The 17,696-nt window shown below is 45.3% G+C and overlaps 1 protein-coding gene across 3 annotated transcripts; it reads left to right on the top strand.

Annotated features, from left to right (window-relative positions):
• Positions 1–1,941: 1,941 nt before the first annotated feature.
• Positions 1,942–9,120, top strand: CD93 (CD93 molecule). Of its 3 annotated transcripts, XR_007462155.1 has the most exons (3): positions 1,942–4,204; positions 4,454–4,641; positions 5,964–6,041. XR_007462155.1 is itself a non-coding variant. In XM_049651212.1 (2 exons), exons 1-2 carry the CDS (start codon positions 2,292–2,294, stop codon positions 6,169–6,171), a joined length of 2,121 nt encoding a protein of 706 aa, XP_049507169.1. In that variant the 5' UTR covers positions 1,942–2,291; the 3' UTR covers positions 6,172–9,120. The 3 variants fall into 3 exon arrangements, 2 of the variants coding, with proteins under 2 accessions (XP_049507169.1, XP_049507170.1); XM_049651212.1 differs by lacking the exon at positions 4,454–4,641 and having other exon boundaries at positions 5,964–9,120; XM_049651213.1 differs by having other exon boundaries at positions 4,454–6,062.
• The last annotated feature ends 8,576 nt before the right edge of the window (positions 9,121–17,696 follow it).

Below are 17,696 nucleotides of genomic sequence, written 5' to 3'. Positions count from 1 at the left end.
ATCGGCAGTTGCCTGCTGAGTGATTCCCCCACATTGCTGGGGTCCATCAACCTGTTCCCCAATCTTCTACATGCAGCTCTTAACAAGTTGGCCCCTGGGTGTTTCCCCATGGATTTCAGAACAAAACTCCAAATTTTCATTGTTTGGACTCACAGAGCTTCTCCTTGACTGGGTCCTCCTTTCCATTTTTCAGGCTTTGGTCTTACAGCCCTTCTTTCACTCCCTTATAAAGGGTACAACCCTCATATCACAGGGCCTTTGTTCGTGCTGTTACCCCAGATGGAAATCATTCCCCTTCTTCGCTATTCTTCCTTTTGATTCCAGCTTCACTGCCATTCTCCATCAGAGGAGACTGTCACACTTCCCACTTCCCACTTCCCAACCAAGTCAGTATCTCGGCTGACACCCTCATCCTCTCCCTGTGTACGTGTCATAGCTACAACTGTTCAACATGTTCATAGCTATCTAATATAACAGACTTCAAGGGTCATGAAGGTAGGAGTTCCCTCCTGTAATCCCTGTGCCCAGCCCAGTGCATGCTGGAGGCTTAAATAACTTTGGCTAGGTGGCTGGATAGGTGAGTGGGTGTATAGATGGATGGATGGATGGATGGATGGATGGATGGTTGGATATATGAGTGGGTGGTTAGATGGACGGGTGAATGGATGGACGGATGGATAGGTGAGTGGGTAGATAGATGGCATCAAAGAACACAGGAGTATCCTATGGGTTCTGGGAGAGAATCTCTGGACTATCTCAAATATCTTATTAAAATAAGAACATAAGGAACACCTCTGATGAGTGTCCAAGAGTCTGAGATGGGCGTTGCATGCCTTGGGGAGGCGAAAGCCAGCAAGTTCATTATCTTCACAACACCCTAAACTCAGATCTCTGTGGAGGGCCGATGTAGCAGACACTGGTGCCATGCCCATAGCCCCTTGGCAGCTCCCTGCAATTCTCTTCAGTGTTCCCTCTGGTCAGCTAGGTTATTCCTGTCAGCCCAGAGTGCCAAGAACTTGTTGCCTCCAGTGAGGAAAGGGGCTGGAGGAGAGCTGCCACAGCCCCCTCTCCTTGGCTCAGAAAACTGATGCAGGTGTTCCAGAGACCATGGTGCAGGAGCCCCAGTGTCACCTATGCACTCAGGCACCCTGTGTTGGTGCCCCCCATTCCCTGCCTGACCTGCCCTCTCAAATGAATGACTTGTCCCCAGTCCTTGAGTCAGGGTCTACTTCTAGGGGAAGTGCCCCAACCAAAGACAGCGCCAGTGAGTAACACATCTGCAGGAAGAACTGCAGGAGGAACACCCTTTGTTTTCTTCAAGGGCCTTTGATGAGCTGCTGAGCGGAAGGGGCCTGCCGTGACCAGGATTCTCAGAACTCTGGCCCTTCCTGGTAACCCTGAGCTGGGAGACAGGAGTGCCAGTCCAGGGCCATGAGGCCAGAAGCATTTTCTTTTTTTCTTTCTGATGCCTTTTTGTGACACTGCCACCTCACAACACAATATATGCACCACAAAACCCTAAAAACTGCCAAATTTCACCCTATTTATTTTAATGTTCTTTAGGAGCTTGGCATTGTGTTAGACACTCTGTGATTCCCACGGCCCGGTTCCTATTTAAAAACTGCCCATCTATTTAAAGTTCATGATGGGGGGGATAAAAGAAAAAAGACTTCCAAAGCCAAAGGGAACATGAGATAGGCAGAAGAAAAATCCAGTTTGCTTCTAAAAAAGGCTGAAAATTATAACCATCCGTGGCCTCATGTCTCAAGTCTGAGAATTTTTTTTTTCTCTTCTGGCTGTTTGCAAACCAAAGTGGAATTTTATTATGGGTTACTAAGTGAGCTTTTTCAAGTTCTTAGTCCCCAAAAGTCTCCACTCACTCTGTAGCATGCCATTTAAGTTCCTCCTGCAGATGGGGAAGACAAGGGAGCCCAAATAAAACAGAAGGGTGTCTCCCAGCTGCAACGGTCTGCCCCCACGCCTTTGCATTTCCCCAGCGATTAGCCAGGGACCCAACACAGCCGCCTGACCTCTTTTACGAACAACAAAACCGTGATGAAGGCAACAGGAGTCAGAAAACTATTCACTGCAGGAAGCCCCAGTATCCGGTGAGAAATAAGAAGTACAACAGTACAGGATGCGCCTTGGGTCAGGGGGATGTGAAAAGCCCTCGGTCTTTGTGTTCTTCCCTGTGCCAGAACGTCTGCGTCGGAGCCCTCAGTTCTCCTCTCAGCTCAGTTGCTGTCACTGCACGGCTGCCAGCCTCCCGCTGAAGGGGACACGGGGCCATAATGGCCACCTCTGCCGGCCTGCTGCTGCCGCTGCTGCTCCTGGGCCAGCCCTGGGCGGGGGCTGGAGCTCCCAGGGAAGCTGTGGTGTGCGCGGGGAATGCCTGCTACACAGCCCACTGGGGCAAGCTGAGTGCGGCCGAGGCCCAGAGTCACTGCAGCAAGAATGGGGGAAACCTGGCCACTGTGAAGAGTGAAGAGGAGGCTTGGAACATCCAGCGAGCCCTGGCCCAGCTCTTGGAGTTGGAGGAGGCCCTAGAAGCTCGGATGGGCAAGTTCTGGATCGGGCTCCAGCGCGAAAAGGCAAAGTGCTTAGACTCCAGCTTGCCGCTGAAAGGCTTCAGCTGGGTGGGCGGCGGGGAAGACACACTTTACACCAACTGGAACAGGGAGGTCAGGAGCTCCTGCGTCTCTAGGCGCTGTGTATCCCTGCTGCTCTATCTGTCTCTGCCGTCTCATGCCAGCCACCTCTCCAAATGGTCTGAGGGCCCCTGTGGGACCCCAAACTCTCCTGGAAGCAACATCGAGGGCTTTGTGTGCAAGTTCAGTTTCAAAGGCATGTGCCAGCCTCTGGCTCTGGGGGGCCCAGGCCGGGTGGAATACAGGACCCCGTTCCAGGCCACCAGCTCCTCCCTGGACACTGTGCCCTTCGCCTCTGTGGCTAACGTGGCCTGTGGGGATGGGGACGAGGGTCGGGAGCATTACTTCCTGTGTAAGGAGAAGGCCTCAGATGTGTTCGACTGGGGCAGCTCAGGCCCCCTCTGTGTTAGCCCCAAGTACGGCTGCAGCTTCAACAACGGGGGCTGCCAGCAAGACTGTTTCGAGGGTGGTGATGGCTCCTTCCGCTGTGGCTGTCGGCCGGGATTCAGGCTGCTGGATGACCTAGTGACCTGTGCCTCCCGGAACCCTTGCAGCTCCAGTCCCTGCAAAGGGGCAGCCACCTGTGTCCTGGGACCCCACAGGAAGAACTACACGTGTCTCTGCCCCCAAGGCTACCAGCTGGACTCAAGTCAGCAGGACTGTGTGGATGTGGACGAGTGCCAGGACTCCCCCTGCCCACAAGAGTGTGTCAACACCCCTGGGGGCTTCCACTGTGAGTGCTGGGTGGGCTACGAGCCCCGTGGCCCTGGGGAGGAGGCCTGTCAGGATGTGGACGAGTGTGCCTCTGGTCACTCGCCCTGCTCCCAGGACTGCACTAACACGGATGGCTCGTTCCACTGCTTCTGCAAGGAGGGCTATGTCCTGGCTGGGGAGGATGGCACCCAGTGCCTGGATGTGGACGAGTGTGAGGGCCCGGAGCATGGCCTTTGTGAGGGCTTGTGCCTCAATACGCAGGGGTCCTTCCGCTGCAGCTGCCTGCCAGGCTGGGAGCTGGGCCCGGATGGGGTCTCTTGTACCGCAGGGTCCACGTCTCTGGCACCACAGACTGGGCCTCCCCAGGGAGAGGATATGGGAGATAGAGAGGGGAATCTTGTGTATTCTTCCACAATATCCAGGCCCACCGGGGACTCCGAGGGCACCTCCAAGGAGCCACCCACCATGAAGAGACCCTCCCTCCCATCTGAGGCTCCCACCACCCTGACTGCGTCTGACATGCTGGCTCCCAGTGGGCCCCCTGGTGAATGGATGGAGCCCATCACCCATCACCCCAAGGCTACCACAGATCGTGGGGAGAATATGGATGAGGCCAAACAAAGTGACAACGGCACCGATGGGCAAAAGCTGCTTTTGTTCTATATCCTGGGCACAGTGGTAGCCATCTTACTCTTACTAGCTCTGGCTCTTGGACTTCTGGTCTATCGCAAGCGGAAAGCAAAGAGGGAGGAGGAGAAGGAGAAAAAGCCCCAGAACGCTGCTGACAGCTACTCCTGGGCTCCAGAGCGGGCTGAGAACAGGGCCTTGGAGAATCAGTACAGGTAAAGGAGGCCTCAGATCACCTACAGGGGGCAGGAGGGTGGGCAGGTGCAGGGAGGCGGGAGGGCAAGGACCACCATACAAAGCAGGCGGAGCACAAGGGGCAGGCGCTGTCTAAACCCTTTGGCCCAGAGGCACTCACTGAGGCTCTTTCCCTGCCTGGTACGTGGACCACGCGGGTTTCTCCCAGGGTCTAGATGTGCAAGGCGGGTCAAAGCGGCTTCCAATACTGTCATCATTGTTTCTCATAGTCCAACGCCAGGGACGGACTGCTGAAAGGTGAGGCAGCCCCAGGGACACTGACAGTCGGCCATCACCATCCTCAGAGCTTTCCACACCCCATCGGAAGGGGCGACCCACATCCTTCCCAAAGACTGGACTGGAATCTTAGCAAACAGTTGTAAACATTCTTAAAAGCCTAGCACCTTGGAATATACAGGTATTTTCTACTTGTGCGTGGTAATCCTGAAGTAGAAGCAATGGGTTGGCATGTGATTTCTGGAATTTTGTGGATGTTAACAATTCTTACTCACTTTCCCTTTGCAAATTCAAATGTGACCAATTTCACATTTCCCACTGATTCTGGATGAGTGAGTTACAAATCAGGTGCTAATGGGGCTCCTTCTAAACTGCTTCCCTGCTCGCTTGAACATCTGAGGAGAAAAGGCTGTCTGCTAATGCTAATTAGGGTTGAAATGATTTGTTCCTCTTGGTATAACAGAGACTAAATCATTGTTTAATGATGTAAAAAGCTTTTCTTTTCTTTTTTTGTCAAAAGGAACATATTGAGGACTGGAAACATTTCTTTACATTTGCATTCATGTATTTTCCCATCACAAGCCCTGATAAGCTTGACCTTGTTGAAATCCTCCAGAATGACCATAGTACCCTGGACTGCTCAAGTAGCAAGGATGCTGGAAGTTTACAAATTGCATCTCCTAGTTCTTAACATTGCTAATAGTTTTGGGTTTCTTTGCAAGTGAAGTCTGGAAAGTGTGGGAGAAGGATGAAGTGAGTTGAAAGTGTTTTTGAAAGCCAGTAATCCAAAGAGCTGGAGAGAGAGGCCTGGGGTTTGTTTCACAAATACTTGAATCAATCCATCTAAATGCACTTGTGTTAATACACACTATTGATGAGGTGAACACCCACAAGGAGAAAAGTCAGAGTCGTCTCTCCTATGCAACCTGCCTTCCCTGCATTGTGCTCTGGATTTAAATGCTCTGATTGTAGATGGATGAAGCCCCTAGAAGTCTCTCATTCTGACTGTTAACACTGTATGAGGGAGATGAGATGCTGAGCTTTGAAAGCTGGCATCATAAAGCATTTTAACACAGCTCACAGTTGGTATTGCTTCCTGAGGGTGTGATTCCTGATTTGTGGCTATAGCTTGCAACCAGGTCAGGGACCAGACAGGAGGGACGCTGGCCCTGTGCTGCTTAAAGAACATTTGTCATATTTTTCTCTTGTTCTTAAAAAAGCGGGGGAGAAGAGAAGGAGAGAGAAAAAGAATAATTCAAATCTTTTGCAACCATAAAAACTGCCTGAAGCAATTTTAATTTATATCCTCCTTTTTAAATGCTTGCTTGTGAAGATTTCCCCTCCTGAGGTAGTGGTGGAGAACACTGTCTCCTCATGTGGTTCTGCCTGGGTCACTGGAAAGTAGCCGTGGGATTCACCGATGATCAGAGCTTTTTTTTTTTTTTTTTTTTTTTTACTTTATATTAGAGGAGTTTTAATTTTTTTAATATAATTTATTGTCAGATTGGTTTCCATACAACACCCAGCGCTCATCCCAACAAGCGCCCTCCTCTCTGCCCACAACCGCTTGAGTAGCACCAGGAGGACTCAGGTCACCTGCAGGCTTGTTGCTGTCACCACGCAGAACAGATTAGGAATGTGTTTCCTTCCGGGGATTCCCAAGTCTGCCTCTCAAAACCAGGGTGCCCTATTGTTTCTGGCTTTGCCTTAGAAACACATCTGTTCCAGAGGAGGACACCTGGGGCAGGAAGAGCTGCCAGGTGAACAGCCGGCCCTCAGAGTTAAGTAAATATCCTTTTGCCAATATTGAAATGTAAATTCTATAGTTCAGATTTTTTTTTTTTTTTTTTGGAAAAAGAGTAACTGAAGGAGTGAGTATACAGAAAGATGAAGGTTTTGGAGGACTTAGCAAGGTGTTTGGAACTTTGCTTTTTAAAGACATCTAATATTATTTAGATTTCAGTTGAAATACTGGTGTGTAACACTCAGGAGACAAAGGCTTATATCCACTGGCCCCAGGACCCTTGGCTGTCTGTTGTGTGGGAACCAACCACGCCACTACTCAGAGCTGGCCAGAGACATTGCTGACAATATGTGCACTTACTTGAACTAACTGCAAATTCAACAGCTTTGCCTCCAGGCTTTTACAGTTCTACCCTTATCACTAGGGGAAAGAAGACCTTCCTATTTAGGCTTCCCCTAAGTCCCTCTGAGGGCCTGTGGGACCTTGTACTGGCTGAGGTCCTCAAACATGCTCTCTCATTTTTATAGAGTCTGACTTCTTCTACTGCCCAGCCCCATTTTTGACTTTTGTGTTCAAATCCCTCTGTGCGTGGGAATGTGAAGCCCTATCCCTGATGACAGGCAGACTGTAGATACCCACTGTGAAACACACAAGGGGAGAAATGGACCGATAAATAATTCCCCAAATCCCCTCTAGCAGAATCAGTCCGTTCGTGAGCAGATGAGCCCTACCTTCTCTCCCGGAAGCTCCAACCAGTGGCCAAGATCCCTGAATTGGATGATCTTATCTAATGAAAACCACTGGCCTCAAACAAATACTGTTCTCCCCTTTGATTCTGCTGCCATTTTGTATGAGGGATGTGAACTACTGTTTGGGGAGATGGGGACCCAGCAGTGGATGAACCACTGGCCACATGGCCATTGACAAACTAGTTGTCGGCAAACTGTCCATTTATATATACAGAAGCTCCCCGGGTGGCTCGGCCATGACACGGCCTGAGAAATGGAGGGGTTGGAGCATGGGAGAGGTAGACTCTGCTGTGCATAGACTCCTCCAACTGTGTGCCTGGGCTGGGCTGGGGCAGACTGAGGGCTGTTCTGTCCCTGACCTGCAGAGCAGCAGAACGGCCAGGGTGATGGAGAAAGGGTGACAGGTCCATTTGGCAACAGGCTTAAAGACAATGGATACTTTTGCCCAAATAGAATTTCCCATAGTTCAATAATTCTAGGATGCTCTTGGACAATTTATATTAGGAAGAAACTCACCCTCTCCCCTCTCTCCATCTCCCAAGGCAGATAATTGAAAGGGAGAATGACTCCTAAAACGTGCAGCCCACTATGTTCATTCCCGAACTTAGAGATAATCACTGCTCTTTTTTCTTGTTCATTTGAACATGTGATGCTGGACAAGCCTCACTCCAGAATCTGAGGAGTGTAAAAAGCAAAGGTGGGGCAATTATCTGAAAATGCCTTTGAAAGAGTTGGACCCAGTGAGGTCTTTTGTAGGATGCACCCACCCCTGCTCAACATCATGACCTTGAGGCAAAAGATGGCCTTGCAGGTGTCCCTTTGGTTCACCCACATGCCTGATCATCATAATTGTGTCATCTGGCACCACACATCCACATCGTGTTTTCCCTTCAGCATCAAGTGGGTGACTTAAGTGGGTTCTGCCTTAAGAACGGGAGGGATGCAGGCTAACATCCTGTCCGTGATTAGACAAAAAGGTGGAATAAAAAGTTAAACATGTATGTGAGCGTTGTATGTGCACAGTACAGGAAGAATTAAGTTGGAAATGAATCTTTGTCCCTGAAACACACACATGTGTGTTACTATTCTTATGTTTCAGTCAGGAGCCCCTGTTTGAACTCATTCTGGTGACACCTGCACTTTTATCACTGAACGTTACCTTTGGAAAATATAGATGTGATCATTAGCTGATTTTATTCCAACCCTCTTTCCCATAAACGTTTCTGTGAAAACTGAGAACAGAGGAGTTTTGATTCCCAAAAATGTACTACATTCAAAGTAACACATTTTTAAAAGCAAATATAGGACAGCCTTTTCCTATTATTTTTCTCCTTAGCTTCTCCATTGTCTAAATCAGGAAAACAGGAAAGCATGGCTTTCTAGCAGCTGCAAAATGGTGTAATGTCCCCTCCATGTTTCCATCACCTTAAACAATAGATTAGCATGGGAATCCGAGATATGATCCTTGAAAACATCTGTCCCTGTCTGGCTGCAAAACCTACTGCTTATAGCCATGTGGTTTGTGGCATTTGTCAACCAAAACAAACAAACAAAAAAGCCGATAATCAGAATTCTCCACATATTCTGTAATCAAATACCATATTCTGTTCCAAATTCTCAAAACTAATACACGCTGAAGTGCTTTTTTAAAAAGTGAATTGTGTTTTGACCTGTTCTTGGGGATCATGCGCATCTACTCTAGGAAGAAACTCTAGAATATCTTTCTCACATTGTTCCTCTTTATCTGTAAGGGGGCAAGCATTTCCTTTCCACAAATCTTGCCCAACATTCTTCTGGACTGGGTTCTTGGTGCACATTTGACTGAAGCTTGAATTAGGTTGTTTGCAAGGCCTTGTTCTATGACACTCAATGGGACTGTAAATGTCAGTCATCACTTCACAAATGCTAGATGAGAATTTAGTATTTTTAAATCTGTGTATTTGAAATTTGTTCCACTAATTCTGCCATCGTGGGATTTCTGTGCAGGGCGTCTTTCTGTCCTGGGCCCGACTGTTTCCCAGGCGGGGGGAGGGCAGGCTTGGCTGATGCACAGGGCCTCGGAACTCTGAGAAACCAAGGGCCATATCGAGTCTGCCTCGACAAGCAGCAAGCCTGCCGTCCTTTGTGTTTTATGTCACATGCCTAACCTAATAAACTCTGGACTGCAGTTGTTGTCACCTTGTTTCAATCTATTTCATAACAACTCAAGATACACTGCAGGACTTACATTCATGGCCATTAAGCATATCTGTTTCCCTTCTCAAAGAGCTGCTAAAAAAATGTACTTTGGCTGCTCCACTTCTGCATCTCTACCTACTGGTTGTGATACTGACCCCAAAGCAGCTAGGTTGGGGCAAGGCCCTGTCCACAGGAACAGGGACATTCAGAGGGATGGGGCCACAGTGTGTCCTGGGTCCTAGCTGTTGAACCCAGCCAGGCCGGACTCCATGCTTCCAGATATTTTCTTCTGACCTGGAGTCTACTGCCCCATGCCTCTCTGCCTGTTTAATTCCCCACATCATTTTAACTGCACAGGGGACACCTGGTGCAGGATTAAACATGTACAACTGGTGTGATGTGAGCACACCATTCCCTAATTAGCATAGGAGCATTTGTCACCACTTTGTCAGCAAAGCCTTTTCAGTTTGTTTAACTCATTGGACAGGCAAACCTGATCCCCTCCAGCTTGGCTGCACGAATCTCACTGTGGCTGGATGCCAGGGCAGCAGGTGTTCAGATCTGAGCCTGCCTGCCTCTTGGATGGTGCTGGGTAAGAACAGGGCTTGGATAGGATCCTGCTGTCCTGAAGACGGACAGGACACGTGCGATGACCATTCATTTCTTAGAGTTAAAGAAAGCTGATCCTGTTAGCAGTCCAGTGAGTGACAAAATACATTTGGAAATTATATCTTAACATAAACAACCATCGCTGCTCCCCAACACACACACACACACACACACACACACACACACCACAATTTCAACATTGTTCTCTTTCATACAGAAAAACCCAAGGCTGGTGTTTCCTAATTTAGGAAAAGCCCATGAACAAAAATGCCAAATTTAATGTCTCTTGGTGACTTTTGCTATCTGCTAACTAAAATAACAAATATTAGATAAATATTTCAAATATGAATCATTTACAAGGAAATTCAATTTATACAGAGTTATATTTATTGCACAACAAAGTCCATTTGTAACAGATGACATGTAGATTAAAATACAAGACTCACATATGTATCATGCACACACCAGGGAGTTTAACATGGATGGATGAACATATCAAGTTCTCAACCTACTCTTAAATTTATTCAGTAAGAGGGGACAGAGCACAGGAAATAAACCCACATACTCTAAGTCTCCATTAGCCCTTCACAGCTTCCTTATACCCCCAGGCCATCCTTTGTGGAGGAAATGATGGACAGGTAAGTGGTGAAAAGTGAGCAAAGGAGAGCAAAGAAATGAAAGAGCCAGGATAACCCATGAGGCCAGCAAGCACTCCCAGGGAGCCTGAATTAACAGGATGCTCTTCACGGGGCTGCACATACATGTCCTCACCTGAGCCTCTGGGTCCCCACAACTGCAGCACCTTGAGCTGCTGCCCAACCCCAAATTCTAGTTTGGGGGTTTTTATTTGAAATCTGTCACCATTGACTTGGATGTTGATCTTCTCTTCTGGTTGAAACTGGTCCATAGAATTCAACTGCGTGGTTAGAAAGAAAGAAGGAAGGAAGGAAGGAAAGAAGGAAAGAGAGAGAGAGACAGACAGAAAGAAGGAGAGGGAAGAAAGGAGGAAGAAATGGAGGGAAGGAATGAAGGAGAAAGAAAGGAAGGAATGCAAGAAGGGAAGGAAGGAATAGAAGAAACAGATTTAAAAAAAGGAGAGAGCAGAGAGATGGGAGGGAGAGAGAGAGAGAGAGGGAAAGAGAGAACAGCAAGGTAAAGGATGACTCAGCAAGGTCATTGGGTCACCATTCACACATCTCCACTTCAGTTTGAGATATTTGGGGGCCATTTGTCCTCACTGCCATCTGTAACCTCCTTGACCACACTCACAGAAGGCATAGCTCTGTTTCGCCGAGTTTGGATGAAGACCAATGCCCTTTGTATCATGATCCTGCCAGCTCTTCCTGCGAAGCACTGCTTATCTCTCCCACTTCACGTTTTATGCCTGTCCACATAATTCATATCATAATGTTAAGCTGATTGATGACTTGTGTGCTGTAGAAATCCTTCTATGTTCAAATAACAAATGAAAATAATAAAATTTGTGAGGTAGAGCAAATAATTGTGCCTTTTACCCTGTTTCACCAGGGTCTTCCTTTCCCAAAAACATTATGTCACAAATCAAGTGTTTCACTTTCTTGTCAAAGCTATCATCTGCCCTCCCAAGCAGATGACCTGGGCATCCTGGTCTGCCTTCTCTGGTCACAGTGTGGGCACCCCAAGCTGATGACCCCTGGACGTACCAGCCTGCCTCCTCTGGTCACAGCATGGGCACCCCAAGCAGATGACCTCTGGGCATCCTGGCCTGCCTTCTCTGGTCACAGCGTGGGCACTGCGTGCAGGTTCTGCATGTTGACCACATCAGGCTCTTCCATTGACTTTGTCCCTGTCATCTTCTCTCATGGTGGTGTGACTTTGCTGACCTTTCTACCGGTTTTGCTTTCTACTTAAAACTGTGTGGTTAAGTGATTGATATGTATTTGTCAGATGCTTTACCAATATGAAGTATACCTTTCTTAACAAGTTCATATCAATTATATTTTGTCTACCACAACTGATATACCTGATTAATTGGTTACATTTGTTGAATACTTTTTCATTTTTAAAAAATTAAAAACAAATGTTCAGCTTCTTTGTGTCTCCTTTGTTTGTCTCTTGTAAAAACAAAGCTGGATTTCCCCCTCATTTTATCCAATCAAAAATCTTTGTCTTTTAATGGGAGATTTAACCTATTCACAGTTACTGAGATTACTAGTAAATTTGCAGCAGCTTATTTTGTTTATTCTATTTTTAATGTGTTTTTGGTGCTTCTATTCTCTTTCTCTCTCTCTTTTTCTCTCTTTTTAATCAATTATTGGCTTGATTGACATTTCTTTGTCTATTTTCTACCTTAATAGTATGGAAATTTGTAAGGACTGATTGTATTCTTCAAATGATTCATCTCAATTTTTGCCTCATATACTTAAACCTGTATTTCTCCATTGATATCTAATGTTAATTAATAGCTATATCCTCCCTGAAAAAAGAAATGACAAGAATCGTAGCAATCTGTGATTTCTTCTCTCTTCTTCTCAAACTACACTAACCTCCAACACTATCACCCACCTTCACTGCATCTGAATTTTACTGTTTGATTTCTATACATTTTTATGATCAACACCTATTTAGATGCTACGAATTGTACATGATCTCCTTCTCCACTCCCCCTCCCCTAATTCCAAGTGCTCTTGGATTTCACAGGAGTGGAGCTAAATACCAAGTGTTCTGGTTGGTTGTTTTTTGTCTTTTACTGAGGGGGCCATTGAAGACTAGATTTGCTGCAACCTTGTGCTACTGGAAATACTTCTTTTCCCGACTGAATGATGGCTTACCTGGATAATGATTTCTGTAATATACAGATTTTCCTTGATTTACAATGGGGTTTCATGCCAGTAAAGCTATTGTAAGTTGAAAATATTGTAATTTAAAAATGCATTTAATATGCCTGACCTCCTGCCGCCCCCCAACATCATGCCTTAGCCTAGCCTACCTTAAACATGTTTGGAATACTTACATTAGCCTACAGTTGAGCCAAATCAACTAACCCAAGGCTTATGTTATAATAAAGTGCTGACTATCACATATAATTTATGGAGTACTGCACTAAAAATGAAAAGCAGAATGGTTGTCAGTGGACCCTTTGTTGACCCTGGTGATGGTGTGGCTGAGTGGGAGCTACCCCTGCCCAGCATCATGAGAGAGGATTGTAACTCATATCACTAGCCTGGGAAAAGATCAAAATATGAAATTCAAAGTGTGGTTTATACCGAATATGTATTGCTTTCACACTGTCATAAAGCCTAAAACCTAGGTGGAGTGATGGTAAGTTGGGGACTGCCTGTAAACTATCATCCTCAGGAACGCTGTAGATACGGAGCCCTTGCATTCTCGCAGGCTATTCCTGGTGTGAAGGCTGATGTCATACGATTATTTTCCTTCACAAGCAATTTGTTTTCTTTTCTATTCTACTGCTGAATGCTTTTATTATTTTCTCACTTCCTTTTGTGTTCTGAGGTTTCATGTCAGGTGTACAGATGTGGTCCTTCTTCCCATCCTGCCTGTGCTAGAACATTCCCATCTCAGGAGGGTGCTTTATTCTGGCACTTTGTGAACTTGAACATGTGTGTGTTGGGGTGCTGAAGGGGTGCTAAATCCCACAAGGGATGCTGAAGCCCACAGAGCTGGCCTCAGCCCAGAGTTTCTGAGTCAGCACGTTGGGGATGAAGCCCGAGAATTTACATTTCTGACAGGTTTCCAGGTGAAGCTGCTGCTGTTTCCTGGAGAACCTCTGCTTTATTCAGTTTAGGGCAATTTTCTTCTCTTACTATTGTGAGCATGTCTCTTGTCTTTTCTCTTGACTCTCTTATTCTGGAAACAATTTGTAGGTGGTTCTCTTTTCTGTGTCTCCTGACTTTTCTTCCATACTTTCCACCTTTCTGTTCTGTCTCAGTGGGTTATGCTCCTTCTCTCCAGCCTCCCAGGGATGCTTGCTCGGCCTGCTTTTTTTCAATGCACTGGATGCCTTCTAACATAGCTTATAATTTCCTTTCATAATTACGATGCATTATTTATCATCCATATTTATATATATGCAAGCTCCAGAAGGCCAGTGGTCTTTGACACACCCCAGGCATCTAGACCAGGGCCTGGCATACAGTGGTGCTCAATAAGTGTTGAATGGTGAGAGAGCAGGGCATTGGAGCAGTATAACAGGCAGGGTGAGCCAATGCCACCCCTGGGTGGTCCTGTTTGCACCCTTGACATCTGTGACCTCTCTCTCCCCTACCAGCAGGCAGAGACCATCAACTGCCCCTTCACAGTCTGCTCAGCCTGACTGTGTCTGTCTCAGGATTCTGCCTATACTCAAGTTTTCACTACAGTTCCCCTGGACTGTCACCTTAATGTCCATCTGGCCTCCAGGCTCCTTTCACTCCAACTCCCAAAAGCAGAGCTGGATACAAGGATTCCAAAGCAAGTACTTTCCTTAGAAGTATGAGGAACATTGGTAGAGTCATGTAACCATGGAAGTTCTAGGAAATGTATTAAACCCAGAGGGGTCATTCCACCTGCAGGACAAGGGAACCAGGGTATTCATACACCGATTCCTGTCTGTAATGGGGAGGCGGCTGCCCTCAGGGGTGGTGGTGAGTAATTGCTGGCACTTCCAGACTACCAAACATATGGGCAGAAGGGCTGAGGAAGCCATCAGGTACAGGGATGGGGCACAGGCAGATGGGATTTGACCCGCACACAGTGAAAAGCCTAAGGGCTACAGGTTAAGCACTGGCAGCATCTTCACCTGTCCCTTACATCCAGCTGAGACACCCCTTCCTTCTTCCACAAGTCAGACTGATTTTCTCAGGAGGAATCAGGACTCTAAGAAAGGGGTTCTCTTTCTGGATTTTTCTATCTAATGTCCTCAATCACTTAATTCTCAAGTGCTGGCTCAGTGGCTATGGCCTCCTAAGAGATTATAAGGTGCTAGAGGGAAGGGACTGCATCTTTATTGTGCATCACACAGTGCTTCACACATAGTTGAATAATAAATATTCTTTAAATTAAAGACCAACTGGATATATTATTTCATGTGACATGTTATTAAAACCACATAGGGGAAACCATTCATTTAACTTTTACTACTTACTGGATGTGAAAATAGTATTTATTGATTGAGAAACAGGCCCTATTACTATTCTCACTTTAGATAGGGAAGTGAGAAACCTGCCCATGGTCACACAGATGCCAGCTGATGAAGTAGGGATGGAAGCTGGTGGTGTCAGTCTTGATCACTAGGTTTCACTGCCTTCAATTAACATGAATGGGAGCTATAACTGAAAAAGTGTCAACCAGCAACAAGCTAGACTGGTTGTCCTCTCAACCTATTCAAGATAAGAAAGGTGGAGCATGAAGCAATTGTGGGTAGTTTTAATAATATTTTATGTCCAAATGAACATACTTAAGCTTGTGCATTCCCCTGACACACACATACAGAGACACACACAGACACACACTGACACACACACAAGTACTGGGACTGGAATCTCTACAAAGCTGCCTGCCATCCCCAGAGAGATCGTGCCACCTGCAACTCACCATGATCTGAGGGCAGATCCCACGACCACACCCTCACTGATCCCCAGAGTGGTCATCCATCTTCTATCTGGATCAAAATGATGTGTTTGTGTATGGCAAAGGAGGAGGAGGGAACAAAGCATGTGCAAATCACCCTGTAGTTGTGCCTTGCCCTCAAAGGCTACTTCTCCACTGAGGCTGTCATGTAAGCCTATGGGAATGCAGCAATCTTTTCAAAACTATAGACTAGTTTCTTAAAAACCTGAATATACATGTATGATGTAGCAGTCTCCTCTTATATATTTACTCAAGGGAAATGGAACCATCATCTATACAAACTCTTGACCACAGATACTCACAGGAGGTTTATTTATGGAGGCTCAACCTGCAAACTACCTAAAAATTCATCATCAGGTGAATGGATAAAGATTGAGCTTTTTACCATACAGTGAAATATTCTGAAGAAGACGAAAAGGAAGAGGAAGAAGGAGGAGGAGAAGGAGGAGGAAGAAAGGGAAGGAGGAAGAGGTGAAGGAGAAGAAGGAGAAGAGGAGGAAGACTTTTGTTATTTTGTTTTAAGACTTTTAAGATTTTGTTACACAACAATGACATGGGTAAATTTCAAAAGTATTATGTTTTGCAGAGTAAACCAGACACATGAGACTATAACTCACATGATTCCATTTCTATGAAATTCTAGACTGAGTAACACTATTCTATCATGCTAGAAAGTAGATCAGTGGTTATATGACAGTGGAATGAGAACTGATCACAAAGGACCTTGAGGGAACTTCACGGGAAAAAAAAATTCTGTTTTGATTGGGTGGTGGTTACATGAGTGTTTGTATTTATCAAAACTCATCAAACCATACCTATAAAATGGGTACATTTTATTGTATATAAATTACACCTCATTAAGTTTATTTTATTTTTTATATTTCTTAAGTTTTTAATTTTAACTCCAATATAGTTAACATACAGTGTTATATTACTTTCAGGTGCACAATATAATGATCCAGCAATTCGAGACATTAGTCAGAGCTCATCATGAAAAGTGTAATCTTAATCGCCTTCTCCTATTTCATCCATCTCCTCAGCTCCTCCCCTCTGGAAACCATCATTAAGTTGACTTTAAACTCTTGGTTAGTGATGTTATAGATAAAAATAAAAGTTTATAAGTTGTAATCTGTATTTTTTATGGAACAGGGAACCATGATTGAGTTGGGCTTCATTATTGCAGAGGTAATAAAAAATGAATGACTCTGAAGTTAGCCTTGAACCGTATGAATTGTCTCCAATGCTGGTTACTTGTCTATATCTTGCACTCAGCTTTAATGATTGGGGAGGTACCTCTTCTGTGACCAGTCTTCTCTCTACCTCTCTCCAAGGTAGCACAAGAAATATTAATCCCCTTCATTTTGCTGACCTCCATCAAAACATTCAATAATACCATGAAGAAAATATCTTGTCTGCTCCACACCCACTTTCCTCTCCCATATAAGGAATATGGACTTCCCATTATTGGGTTATTTCTTTTATCACCACCCCCCTTCTTCACTTCTGTAAATCATCTAACTACACATTTCCTTCTTTGAGATGGCCAGTCAAACCCTACCCTTTGGCTTTAAGCCGAGTACTTTTAGGGAAGCAGCTTTTTACTACGGAAACAACTTTTATGTTATTAAAATTCATAAGTAAAAACAACTTTAGAAAAGCTCTTGGTTACTGCAGATGCCAAGTTGGAAGTGAAACCAGTGTCAGCCGGAAAGTCATGGCCTTTCATTAAGATACTTTTTTGCATTGCACAGAGGAGACCAGATGCCCAGAATGACTTCTTTAATGCTCACAGAGACTAGATTTGATGCTTAATGGTCTGTGGCTGAAATTAAGTGTTGTTTGTTAACTTTAGATACATGATGAATGGTCTTCACCATGAGGCATTTATCCTTTTTGAGCACAGAAAAAAATAGTTCATTTGGGCCTTGTTATTTCAAAATTTGGAGTCAGAAGGTCTAGAATCAACTCATGAGTTAGTTGAACAAACAAGAAAACAAACCATAAATAAATAAATAAATAAATAAATAAATGAATATTCATTGGGGAAATGAGTTTGATGAGAGATTTTCAGCTAAGCTGTTTAGCCTAACTAAAAATTCACCTTTTAAGACACTTATCTCAATGCTTATATGCTATTTTGTAAAACAGATATGAATTACAAATAATTCTTACATGAATGGAAATGAATCAGTATCTGTTCTGGGTATTTTATTCTGGTTCCACTTGTATGTGAAGCAAACTCACAATATTTAGCAGTGAATTTGACTGCATGTAATAAAGCCGGGCTGACATTATGCTTATTTCTCTCACTTGATAAAGAGTTCAGAGGTGGGGACTCTAGGGCCCCTG

The sequence above is a fragment of the Panthera uncia genome (assembly GCF_023721935.1).
Source record: "Panthera uncia isolate 11264 chromosome A3 unlocalized genomic scaffold, Puncia_PCG_1.0 HiC_scaffold_11, whole genome shotgun sequence".
Taxonomy (NCBI): Eukaryota; Metazoa; Chordata; class Mammalia; order Carnivora; family Felidae; genus Panthera; species Panthera uncia.
Note: the sequence above shows the minus strand (reverse complement) of the source record. Positions and strands in the feature narration are given on the sequence as shown.

Excerpts from the sequence above, each read along its gene's own strand:
- CD93 (XM_049651212.1), top strand. The coding sequence starts at position 2,292 with ATGGCCACCTCTGCCGGCCTGCTGCTGCCGCTGCTGCTCCTGGGCCAG. Across the intron at positions 4,205-5,963 it reads GCCTTGGAGAATCAGTACAG|ATTGGTTTCCATACAACACC; the intron begins GTAAAGGAGGCC and ends ATTTATTGTCAG.